General features: G+C 40.1%; 1 protein-coding gene and 1 long non-coding RNA gene across 15 annotated transcripts in view; one reads left to right on the top strand and one right to left on the bottom strand.

Annotated features, from left to right (window-relative positions):
• Positions 1 to 12,620, top strand: part of ST18 (ST18 C2H2C-type zinc finger transcription factor) — a 192,254-nt gene that overhangs the window by 154,977 nt on the left and 24,657 nt on the right. For all 9 annotated transcript variants that reach the window (XM_081874044.1, XM_081874043.1, XM_081874040.1 and 6 more), the window contains 2 exons: positions 911 to 1,122; positions 10,561 to 10,806. In XM_081874044.1, the coding sequence (XP_081730170.1) occupies positions 911 to 1,122; positions 10,561 to 10,806 (458 nt within the window). The remainder of the gene's footprint in view (positions 1 to 910; positions 1,123 to 10,560; positions 10,807 to 12,620) is intronic.
• Positions 1 to 12,620, bottom strand: part of LOC309349105 — a 33,678-nt gene that overhangs the window by 20,209 nt on the left and 849 nt on the right. For 4 of the 6 annotated variants that reach the window (XR_014159707.1, XR_014159708.1, XR_014159709.1 and 1 more), the window contains exon 2: positions 5,417 to 5,556. This is a non-coding gene — a long non-coding RNA (uncharacterized lncRNA). Of the gene's footprint in view, positions 1 to 5,416; positions 5,560 to 7,277; positions 10,555 to 12,620 lie in introns of those variants that run through there. The other 2 variants (XR_014159712.1, XR_014159711.1) reach the window with 2 other exon arrangements.

Here is a 12,620-nt window from a genome sequence, read left to right on the forward strand (position 1 = left end):
TTAAATTGCTCATATGCCTAATTTCTAAACCATTTCATCATCATCATCATCATCATCATCATCATCATGGCAGCCAAGGAATTTAAAAAGATGCTTTGGTGTCCTGGGAAAGGGAATACCTTCTGAAAGGGAAACACAGTGGAGGAAAAGGAAGGAAGTGCCACTGAAGTAATTGAATTTACTTCTGAGGTGACATTGGGCGCGCTGTTGGCGAACCCTAGCTCTGTTTTCTTGATTTTTAATATAGCTGACACTTACAGTATGCTCCATATTCATTTTCTTATGCATACTATAATTAACATTTGTTAATTATATTTTATTTAACTGCTCCAGCCTTCTAAGATTCAAACTGATTTCACAAGAAGAGCAAAACATTGCAGTAAACTTGAGGCAAACCATTTTTGGCTACAACCCAGCATTGTTATAGCTTAGGCCGATTAATTTTGCTTTGGTTTTATATATTATAACTCAGAGTTCCATGGAATTCATCATGTTTATGTTAATAAAGTTTTCAAGCCCATTTGTGTTTAAATTACAGCTGAGCCAAATATTGTTTGTTCTTTATTCATCCACCACTGGACTTGATGGAAGTGAAAGATTTCTTGTGTAAGGAGTGATTAAGTCTTGAGGAAAGGACCCACAATTTAGGCTCTCACTGAAAATGGGAGCACCTGCACATTTATAAAGCAACTCTGGGTTTCTTAACTAATCTCATGATCTCATGTTTTAAATGCATTCAATTCTGATGCTTCTTAATAGCAATGGTAGAGCTCCCAGTAAAAAACAGACTTACTTTAATGTATTATTTGCCTGTTTTTATTGTATAAAATGATAATACATAAAACCCCAGTATCTTTAACAGAGGGACAGTTGCACTCGAGCTATTTCTAATCAAATCTCTTTTCAACAGCAAAGCATTTTTCAAATCCAGGGAAATTTTCTAATCGGCTGCCTAGTGCTAGCGCCCACACACAGAGCCCTTGCCATGCCAACTCTTATGGCTACGGTCAATGTAGTGAAGACACCCACATAGCAGCAGCTGCTGCAATCCTGAACCTTTCCACCCACTGCAGGGAAGCAGCAGAGATCCTCTCCAACAAACCACAGAGTCTGTCTGCCAAGGTAGGCAAGTCCAAGAACCTGGAGGGTGTGCTAGCTACTGAACTGTGTGAATAAACTGTCTTTCATATTAGTGATTGCATTCAATTCCTTCCTTCCCTTCCAAGAGCGAAAGAGAGAGAGGGAAAAAGAGCAGCCCCTTTTTGCATGTTCTTTTGAAGAGAGATGGGAGGGGTGGGGGTAGGGGGAGATAACGGAAGAAAAGAAATACAAAAACTGTGCTGTGGAAAGTCACTATAATAATAATAAGGGAAGAAAGAGGGGGGAACTCTGACTCCAGAAATGGTTTTTTGGAGATAGTGGGGCAGAATCTGTTGAAATGAGGCTTATTTGCATGGTGCAAATACTACTGCAAGTTACCAGCATTAGTCTGGTTATTAAAATTAATAGAAATGAGATGTGGAGGGGCTATCACAGATCTCTGTTTTGCTGTTTTTGCTACTGATAATTCCACTGAATATTTTAAAGAGGTGAATAAAAGGTGTGATGTGTGATGAACATAGGGAAAGATCATTTGAATAGCCCATTGATAACTCTGCCTATTTCCTTGTAATCAAGTTTTATTTTCAGGGTGCATTAAGAGTTACAAAAGTAACTTTTGTGTTGTGAAAAACCTTGCTCCATAGGGTATGAAACACCTCTGGCTATGAAACCTGGAAAACAAACAACTTTGGCCCGTTGTTGTTAAAAGCTGTATTTAGTACCATTGGATACCATTTATAGCACCATTAGGGACTGGACCATGGTGTTGGCAGAAGCTCACATAATCCATCTTGTAGAAAATATAGACGGGAGCAGGGCATGGAAATGGGTGATGAATGAAAAGTGTTATAGAATGGCACATACAACATTGCCTTTGTACTTGGAGACATTCTCTGGGACACAGAGAGATGTCTGTTTAGCAAGCTTTCCACTGTGTAATGCCGCAGCAGACTCATAACGGCAGGATCTTGAGAACAATTATTCTGGCTGAAGAGATGCTTCTTCAGCGGGACTCCTGTTCCACATAACTGACTGCTTTGCCTAGTGGGAAAGCTCATCTTTTTATCGCACGGGCAAAATCAGATCAGATATCTGAGGCCTGTCTTCAGTGCAGTAGAATTTTCTGGTTTTCCTCCCCGCCCCCCTCTCACCCAACTGCCGTTGCAGCAGCCAGGTTCTCGGAGCCAACGATAGTGACATCCTTGCATTCAAAGCCTGCCTATCAAGAAAACTCCATTTTTAGGGCCCGGGGTGTGTTGCTGGCTATCTCTGCATCCACGGCTTTTATTCACGATATTGGCCGGAGACATTTTCTAGTGCTGGACTATGGCAGATATTACTTTGCCACCCCCACCCCCCCTTGTTGAAAAGGAGACTGGTGCCAGAGGCTGTATTAAATTGCTTCCCCTACCTTTGGCTGACCTTAGAAACAGACCTTTCTTGCCAAAGAAAGGTAATAAAGGGACCAGGCATAAGATTATTATTGTTCTTCTTCTTCAGCTGTACACCTGTTTTGCGTTTGCCAAAAAAGCGGAAGGCAATCGTAACCACTCATGGCAGCATTTGGGGCATATAGGAGGTGGGTGGGTGTGATTTTCATCCAGAAATAATTTTTTTTTTTTGTATTAAAATGGTTGTCAGGCATTGTCCTCTGCCAGCCTTCACTTTTGCCAAACTTCCAGCAGGGCATGATGACAACCAGTGGTACAAAATATCTGACAGAAGAATGAGAATTAGCTTCTGGCCAGAGTGAAGGCAAGCAAAGCTCAAAGAGACGAAGTAGCCAAAATCACACACATTCTTTTTATTTGGTTTGGATAGTGCTCCTTTTTAGGAAATTGAGATTTTTAAACAGAGAAATGCATACTGCAATAGTCTATGGATGCAGGTGCCTAAACTAAAACAAATTACTGAGGTTTGAAAATATAAAGTGAATCAAATACTGTAAACTTGTTTGGTTTTAATTTGATGGTCACTTTGTTTGTTTTTTGCTCACACTGCACATTATTTTTCTTTTAATTGCAAAGATGCATTTCAAGCCTGCGCACCACCTTCTCAAGAAATGCCTTCATTTAGTTTGGATTTAAAAATAAAATAAAATTGAAAGGGTATAACTTTCTCTCCTCTCCAATCCAGCTTTTCCATGTGAACCTCCCAGCCCCTCAGAAAAGAAACCCCTACTGGTGACATCTCCTCTGTAAACATGAATGAACAGCAGTGCTTTTGTGTAAATTCTATTTGTTTCAGAGTTACTTGTCAATGAAAAGTTCTTGGTAGATTGAGTCATGAGTTTTTAAACAAAGACTGTGAAGTAACCTGCCAATATCCAGTTATTCTTCCTGAAGCCCACCATAGCTCTACTTATATCTACTAAAATAAAACAAAAAGGGAACAGCAACATAATTGGCATTAATATATCCTCTCTTTGGCCTTGCCTATAACTATCCTCTCTTTAAATGTTATCTATTCTGCTCACCATAATGCAAGAAAATATATTCTGGGTCTTGAGAATGGGATGGATGGAAGGGTAGAAATGATGCTCGGCAGCTTTCAAATTCAAACCCCAGGGATCAGGACAAAAAGCATCCCTCATTGTCTCCAGATTGTCTTATCTGTCAGTTTTATTTCCTTATTAGTATGCATTTTGGAACAGGGCATCAGTCTCTTTCTCTCTTTTTTTAAAAAAAACCCAGCTTTTGATTAAATCTGGGGGGAAAGCACATCTGAATGGCAAAAAAAGAAAAAGGAAAAAAATCCAGGCTCTAGAAATGAGATTTATTTCAGGTGCAACATGTTTCAGAATCATTTCCTCCCTCGAGGGCGTGTTTCTTGCAGCAATTCTCACCCAAGTGCAAGGGGCACTTTAGTGACTCCTCCTGACCTTTTCACTTGGTGGGAATTCCTGCCAGAAACATGCCATGTGGAAGGATCTGTTTCCAGAAGATCTGTTTCCAGAGGGTACCACTTCATAGCTGTATTCGCTGGGTTTGCAATACAAAATTCAATCCACATTTATACTAGGAACATCCACCAAACACAATGCTTTAAGGCAATACATGCTTTAAGGGAAAGGTATAATTAGCAGCATAAATAAAATGATCACAAATATATTTTCCCCAAATACAACGGCAGCGATAGTGGAATCTAGGAAAGGCTCAGAGATCTCATGTGATGTTTCATATATTGTGTACAAACCTCTAGAAATTAATTTGGATAACTGAATCAGATTGCAGATATTCTACATTTGTCTACAATCAACTGCATGCAAATATAGTTAATTACCAGGAAAATTAAAAATAAAAATTAGAGTTGGTTTTGACAATCCTGATGCATTTAAATAACAAGAGCTATCTCTCTTGTTTCATTTTTTGGGTGACTGAAAGAAAAATAAGAGATTTACCAATGATTCAGCCTTAAGCACCAAGGGTTGAAGTGAAACCTTTCAGATTAACCTGTTGCACGTGGCCTTGTCCAACAATGTGGCAAAATGATTTTTGGAGCTGTTAAGATTCACAACTTCTACTCTAATGCAAGTTGCTGTGTCATGTCATATAGTATCACATATCAATCACATCAAGACACAGTTTCCCCCAGTTTTATCTTATGGCTTATGTGGCTGCCACTCAAAGAAGAAGAAACAAGCCGTACATTCTGTCTTTCTCCTCTGAGCTGCCTCTTGCCAAGAATTCTATTTAATGTTTGCATGTTTTCCTCCCAACATGTTTGGACAAAATGACATATACATACTGTGCCTTGAAAGAAAACAGAACACAAAAGCAAACAGCACAAACTAGGATGAAAAACATATTTGTTTTTCTTCTCTTTCCTTGTATTAGTAATAGTGAAGTTGACAAGTGAATCAGAACTGTACCCAAAGATAATTTTGTGGGTGTGTGCGTGCATGTGGGCATTTGTGTGTGTGTGTGTGTGTGTGAGAGAGAGAGAGAGAGAGAGAGAGAGAGAGAGAGAGAGAGCGCAGTGCTGCCAAAATCAAAAGAAAGGTAATCTAATTTTAAAGTTATTCCACTGTATTAAACACTAATGGTGATGTCCAATTAAGTGATACTCAGAGTAGACCCACTATCACTCACTCGAATCCATTGATTTCAGTGGGTCTACTCTGAGTATCACTTAGTTGCATACAACCATAAAAACCACAGAATTTTTTTTTAAAAAAAATAAAATAAAAAGAACTGCTAAGTTCTTGTCAGTTGTCCCATTGTTTTTGGACCCATTGGTCAGAACCCTGGGAGCACTGCTTCCTGAGGATCACTGAAATAGGTTACATAGTACATAATTAAGTCACTGAACTTACTGCTTCAAGTTGTGGTGATGGGCATTGGCTCAGCTGTCTTTAAAGAAGGAGTACATGAGGGGTAACCTGGGGCACTTTCAGGGGTCCTGACTGAGTTGGCCAAGTAGGCCACATTTGGCCTGCAGGCCAGAGCTTCACTCCTGCTTGAAAGGAATTAGAAAGGAATATTTAGAATTAATATTTGTTTGTTTGTTGGCTATACAGTGGTACCTCAGGTTACATATGCTTCAGGTTACATACGCTTCAGGTTACAGACTCCGCTAACCCAGAAATAGTGCTTCAGGTTAAGAACTTTGCTTCAGGATGAGAACAGAAATCGTGCTTCGGCGGTGCAGCAGCAGCAGGAGGCCCCATTAGCTAAAGTGGTACCTCAGGTTAAGAACAGTTTCAGCTTAAGAGCAGACCTCTGGAACGAATTAAGTACTTAACCCGAGGTACCACTGTACTTTGCATTGGCCACTCAATAATACATGTTCTCTAGGCAGTTCCCAAAAAATAAAATGACCAAAACATTTTTAAAAATACTATTCAACACAATAAAAGCTGCATGATTTCGTCTTTCTTTCAGGCAGATAAAAAATAAACCAGAAATAATACAGTGTCCCTCACACACTCTAAGTGACTCTAATCTCGAGAAAGAAACTTCATGATTCTTCTTAAAGTATCGCTTACCTCCTAAAGACATTCAAAATACTGCTGGGCCAAAGCCTGCCCCCAATTTCTTAAGAGTTTTCTGCTTCACAAAAGGAGCATCCCCTTTTTTGCCTCATTTGCAGTATGCTTTGGGATTGAGTCCAGGCATCTGAAGGTGGTGTGTGTGTTTTCTTTCCAATAAACATTTCTCCAGTGTCTAGCAGCCTCCTTGGCTGCCCACATCTTCTGCTCTGAAAAAGCCCCATTGGGAGAGAGGTACCTTATGATACTTTCCCCTGGGTTTTAACTGAAGGGCAGGAAGCCTGACTAATCTGTGTCTGAGTTAAGAGTTCTGACTGATTGTGTTTTTAAATGGAAAGTTTTCTCTTGTGCCTTAGAAAAAACTTTCCTTTCAGATTTCTTTAAAAGTAAACAGATTTCACTTAACAAATAATAATGAACAGCTGATAGATGCTCAGTTGGAAGCCTTCCCATCTTCCCATGCTTACGGGAAACCCAGTCAAGGATGTTATGGGGTTTTCAGGAAGTGTAGGCACCCAGGAAGCCTGCTGAATGCAGATCACTGGATAAATTAGCCACAGGATGAAAGGACACTCACAAAATTTCTGAGCTACCTCAGAAGTAAAGCAATTGCAACAAAAATCTGGCAACCCACCCAGGAGAGTTTCACCAACAATGTGTCCTTGAATTTTTTTGAATGCAATTTCTTTTCTTGTCATTTGGTAGAGAATGTTTTAAAAAAGCAGAAGGTATTTTCAGCATAGCACTAATGTAAACACATCTTTACTTTGACAGGATGAAAATAAGCTATATAAATAAAGCAGGCAATTCTATCCTTTAGAAATGTTCTTTACTCTCTGTTGATAATCACTTCAATGCAGATATTTAAAAACATTCGAACAATAAAGAACACTGAAAGATCTGCTAGTAAGGGCAGGATGTGGGTGGGGGGAGAGAGAGAGAGAGAATCTGATAGTCTTCCACCTGGCGTTGGTTGAGACTGCAGCAAAAGTTATAGCAATTTTATATTGGACTGAATAAAAAGGCCATGCTGTAAACATGGGACCCATCCTCCTGTGAGCACAAGGGGCTATTTCTCTGTGACTGTATTTGATTGTTGTGTACATCTGTGAGCTCACTTAAACCCCATCTGCACTCTTGTTACACAACCCGGGTATTTTCTGATCTGAATTAGGTACATACTCACCAACCCAACTCCCTTGCACATCAGAAGATAGCCCTCGCCAGTATCTTCATATTCCCATCAACAAACGTGTATTGTCTTCCAACCAAGCCTCTTTGGTGCTGCTAAATGAGGCCAGATTCCCAACTGTCAGATGTGTTTCCTGACATGTTTGGATCTGTGATTTAATTTGAGAAGACTTTGACTGTTTTATGGAATTTGTTTGCTGTTGTCTCCTGCCTTCTGAGTTGCTGGTATTTTGTCAGTGACAGAAAATCTGCACTATTTATGGTTTTTGCACTATAAAACTACTGCATCCCCCATTGCATGGCATCTTCTCCTAAGCCATCTGTCACAGAGGTCTGGCATTTTATGTGAATGTTGGTCAGGCAGACTTAACCCAAGTTTTTTTTTTCCCCTATGAAAAATGTCAGCAACTACAATGTTTAGCATTTTACTTTACAGTGGCCATTAAACTTGATTACTTGTAGCTCTGTTTCATGGCTGTACTTATATATCAGCTATGAAGCCAAAAAAACACAAGGGTAATCATGGCAACAATGTGCTCAGGTCCTGGGAAGTTCAGCTGGCAGTGATACAGTTAATATCTTGGATTTTTGTAAGTAAGGTTTTTTTTAATGCTGATATAAAAATGTATTTGATATTATACAGATGGCATAAGATGTTGTGGTTACTAAGTTATTATCCAGGATAAGCTGTACTGTCAAAGTCGGGGCTTAAAACTATCACAGGAGATTAAACTATTTACTAAAAAGGGGCAAAAAGATATAACGAAAGCATCTTAGTGTATGAACATATTAGAAGTGTATTTACTTCCCATAAGTATAATAAAGCATATCTCTCTTTAAGCTGGGGGATTGAAAATGTGGACTTTGTCATACGAGAGGAACAAACGCAAGAGTTTCTAACTTGCACTCTCTCAGGCAATTGGCCTGATTGTTTTCAACTTTTCAAAAGGAACTGAGATGAAATCTTTTTTTCTAGGCCTGTGTCTAAGCATCATGCAGGCATAACATTTCCTGGCTAGTGCTTTGAGAAGCAGCATACAGTGCTACAGCTGGATCACGTTAGGTCAAAATGAGTTATTTTTCTCAGGAATTGTTCTGCTAACTGGATGCTGCTACCAGGATTGTCTATGTTAAGTGGTTGGCCTTCTTTCAGTCAACATTGTACCTGACATCTACATTCACAACTGGATGCCATTGAGATATTTGCTGACTGTACAAAGTTTGAGGAACATTTGACTCTCCTTTTGATTGTGGGCAATGTTCAAAACTCCCTCCCCTTTCTAGCCAATCAGCTGAGTTGTTTGTCAGGCATGTGAGGTAAAGCATTAGGCCAGATACTGTTAGACAATATGAGACCTCCAGGGCCAGGCACAGCCACAGGATTCCCTCAAGCAACAAGTTAGTCATCCCAGGGGAGAAGTAGGCTGCACAGGGACTCACTTGACCCTTCATTTCCAGGTGTTGGTTATTTTACTCTGCATGATTTTACTCTGCATTTTAAAGAAATATCTGGAATAATTGATCCAAGATGACTGGGCCCGGCTTTGACCAGGGAGGGTGGGATACAAATAAAAAATATATTATTATTATTTATTATAATTGTATGCCTGGTATGTAACTAGTGCTTTGGAGTTCTGCATAGTTCTGCTATTAAGGAGATGCATACCCGAAACACTATTCCACATATCACCCATCCATCCCTAAGCAGCATCTGGCTGTCTACTGAATCTCTCCATTGGTTAATTGCTCCTCCTCTTCCCTTCCACAGTTAGAAGAAAAACTTTCCTCTTCTTCTAGTCCACACATCTTGGATGTCTGATATAGATTTCCCCAGTGAATTTCTCTGGCTGTTCTGTCAGATACAATACAAATGAACAGGCAAGAGTTTATGGAAACTATTGCCATAGTGAATCCTTGCCTCTTCTGAAGCTCTTTGGCCTGACTGTTGATGAAGCACTGTGCCATGAGGCAAAGTGAGTTGACCACCTCAAGTGACAGGATCCACAGGGGCAAGAGATCTGGCCTCCAATGAATGCATTGACTGTTACTGTTGCTGCAGTGGCACACCCCTTGCAGGCCAGATCTGTTGGTCTCCTCCTACCCTTGTTCCCAGAGTGGATCTTTATTGCCTCCATGTTCCTGATATAGATTTTCACTCACCATTTCTTCCTTGGTGGGGGACACCATTTTGTGGTATGCCTCAGGTGCCAAAATGTCTTGGGCTGGCCCTGATCAATCATAACCAGATAATCCAGTGCAGTGCCCCAGTTTTCTGTACTATAACGTCCTGGGAGGCACATGCCATTTGACTGGTGCAGGGGGCAGACGTTCTAACCTGTGTAGACACTGTTGTACAACTACTAACTTAACTGGTAGATTTCTCTGTACAAATGAGAAGAGTGTGCTTTCGCACCGAGAAATTGCTTGCAGGCTTTGTGTAGGCCTCTGGTTGGCCACTGCAAGAGCAGGATGCTGGACTAGATGGTCCACTGCCCTCATCCAGCAGGCTCTTATGTTCTTAATAAAGTACAGCAGATGAGAAATATGATTCACACATAACATTCAGAGGCATGACAGAGTTTGGCCTTATGACAGAATAAGGGTGACCATGAAGAATAACAGCTTGCATCTCAGTCCACAATGGAGCTCTGCACTTCAGGGAAGGACACAGTCTGGACCTCTTGATTACAGTAAACCTTTTAAAAGTTCTTTATAATTCAAGCTCCATTTGAGATAAAGTGAGATTGTCACTGATATATAAAAGACCCATGACAAATGCTCCCCTTGGGTCTGATTTGTACATTTGTTTCCCCTCCCCCTCTGATACAGATGTTGCAATATTGTGAGAGAGTGGGGGGTGGATGAAATGTAATAATAATACTGTTGATGAGTTAAGCAGTGAATTAATGCTTTTATCTGAAAAGGGATCATAGTTCTCTGTAAAAGTGAAATGATTCAGGAGATTTAATGCTAAACTTTTTTGTAAAAAAAACCCCCTCAGATTTAGTACATATAGTTTACATTTAAGAAGCATCTTATTCTGCTTACTGTGTTTAAGCATAGAAACATGGAAAGAGCATTATAGAGGTATCTCTTAAGTCTGCCTAAGAATTAAATATTAACGGGTATAAATCGAAAAGCTGGTTTTTTAGATTTAGATAAATTTAAATAAAAGCAGGCATTTCCACTTATCCCTTAAAAGCTCTGCAAGTCTTATTATGTTGTTCCTGCAAACTGTTCACACTCTAAACATTTCTCTCTTTCCCCTTGCGTATCAGGGAGCTGATATAGAAGTGGATGAAAATGGCACCCTGGATTTGAGCATGAAAAAGAACCGGCACCAAGAAAAGGGTACTCCGCTAACGTCTTTCAGTACAACAGTTCCCACTCCTGCCTCTTCTCCCTTCAAAACAGGCAGCATTCTGGTCAATGCCACCTTCTACCAGGCGTTGTGTGAAAAGGAAGGATGGGATACGCCAATCAACTATAGCAAGAGCCAGGCGAGAAAGGGGGAGGAGAAAGAGGTATATTTTTTGTTTATCACAATACACCATGGAGGGAATTGTTGATCTTGGAATAATTTATTTTACAGTACCCAGTTTGAGCTATGGCAGCTAGTACTCCACTCCTAAGCCCATGTGCAAGTCAATGGCACCATTCATTTTGGTGGGAGTAAGAATGAGACAGTGTACTAAGAATTAGGGTACTAATGAGGATTTTTCCTTCCTGGCCTATAGGAAGGATGTGCAGTTAGAACCATTATGAAAGCCAGTGAAGTTATGATCCTGTATCCAATTACCTGGGAATAAGTCCTATTGAACTCAATGAGGCTTACTTCTGATTAGATGCATACAGGATTGCATTGTAAATCATGCATTCTAGAAAGCATGATCAGTATTCCTAGAAAGTAGCATCACATTTTGGGAACCAGTTTATGTAGGGAATAATGAAAACATTTTAAATCCTTAAAAAATAAAAGAAAGAAACTGTATGGGATTTTTCCAGCTCTGTATATATGATATGATCAATATATAATTAAAGTTCACACTTCCATGATAGACGTAAAGAATTAAGAAGTTATGACAATGCTTTATCTCTGATCTGCTATGCATTCATATTCTTTATATATCATGATTTAGAGAAATGGTAATTTTTGCTTTGCTAGCAATATCACTTCTTTAAGAGATTTGATAGAACTATGAAGCTCTTCCAAAGGCTTTTCTCTCTCTCATCAAACTCAACATTAAATCTTAGCATTTAAAATACTTTTATTCAGTCCAACGATTTGGCTACACATCTCTTATCCCTAGGGAAATATGAGGTCAAAATATAAAAGTCTCTGCTATCCTGTGATCAAACTCATAGGGCTAAGATTTGTGAAGTACAGACTTCCTGGATTAATGTGCAGGCCTGCCCAATCATATGTAAAATGGCACTACACTTACAAAGCAATGATGTAGGGGCTGCAACCTCTGTCCACTGCTTCCCATTGGCATCCTGCAGCCTCTCCCCCAAGGTCATTTTTTTATCCAGTCTGGTACTGACACTGGAAGTGAATCTGGCTAGGGAGGGGCCATAAAGGCAAGCAATGAGCAAGAGCCCCTGACTATCCACCCTTCCCTCCACACACTTCAAATTGCATCTCTGCTGCCTGTTAAGCATAAAACTATGCTCTACATGGGGCTCCCTTTGAAGACAACTCAGAAACTGCAATTAATTCAGAATGCGGCCGCTAGACTGGTGACTTGGAGTGGCCACCGAGATCATATAACACCGGTCTTGAAAGACCTACATTGGCTTCCAATACGTTTCCAAGCACAATTCAAAGTGTTGGTGCTGACCTTTAAAGCCGTAAACGGCCTCGGTCCTGTATACCTAAAGGAGCATCTCTGCCCCCATCGTTCAGCCCGGACACTGAGATCCAGCGCCGGGGGCCTTCTGGCAGTTCCCTCATTGCGAGAAGTGAGGTTGCAGGGAACCAGCGGAGGGCCTTCTTGGTAGTGGTGCCCGCCCTGTGGAACACCCTCCCATCAGATGTCAAGGAAATAAGCAACTATCTTACTTTTAGAAGACATCTAAAGGCAGCCCTGTTTAGGGAAGTTTTTAATGTTTAATTCTGTATTGTGTTTTTAATCATTGGTTAGGACCTACCCAGAGTGGCTGGGAAAACCCAGCCAGACGGACGGGGTATAAATAATAAATTATTATTATTATTATTATTATTATTATTATTATTATTATTATTATTAAACTGGTATAGATCCATGTTTAAAGACACAGATCTGCTGCTGTCATCTGTAGCTTGACCCAAAGCTAATGCTCAGATTTAGTCGTTAAA

The sequence above is a fragment of the Podarcis erhardii genome, assembly GCF_964252035.2.
Source record: "Podarcis erhardii genome assembly, chromosome: 8".
NCBI lineage: Eukaryota > Metazoa > Chordata > Lepidosauria > Squamata > Lacertidae > Podarcis > Podarcis erhardii.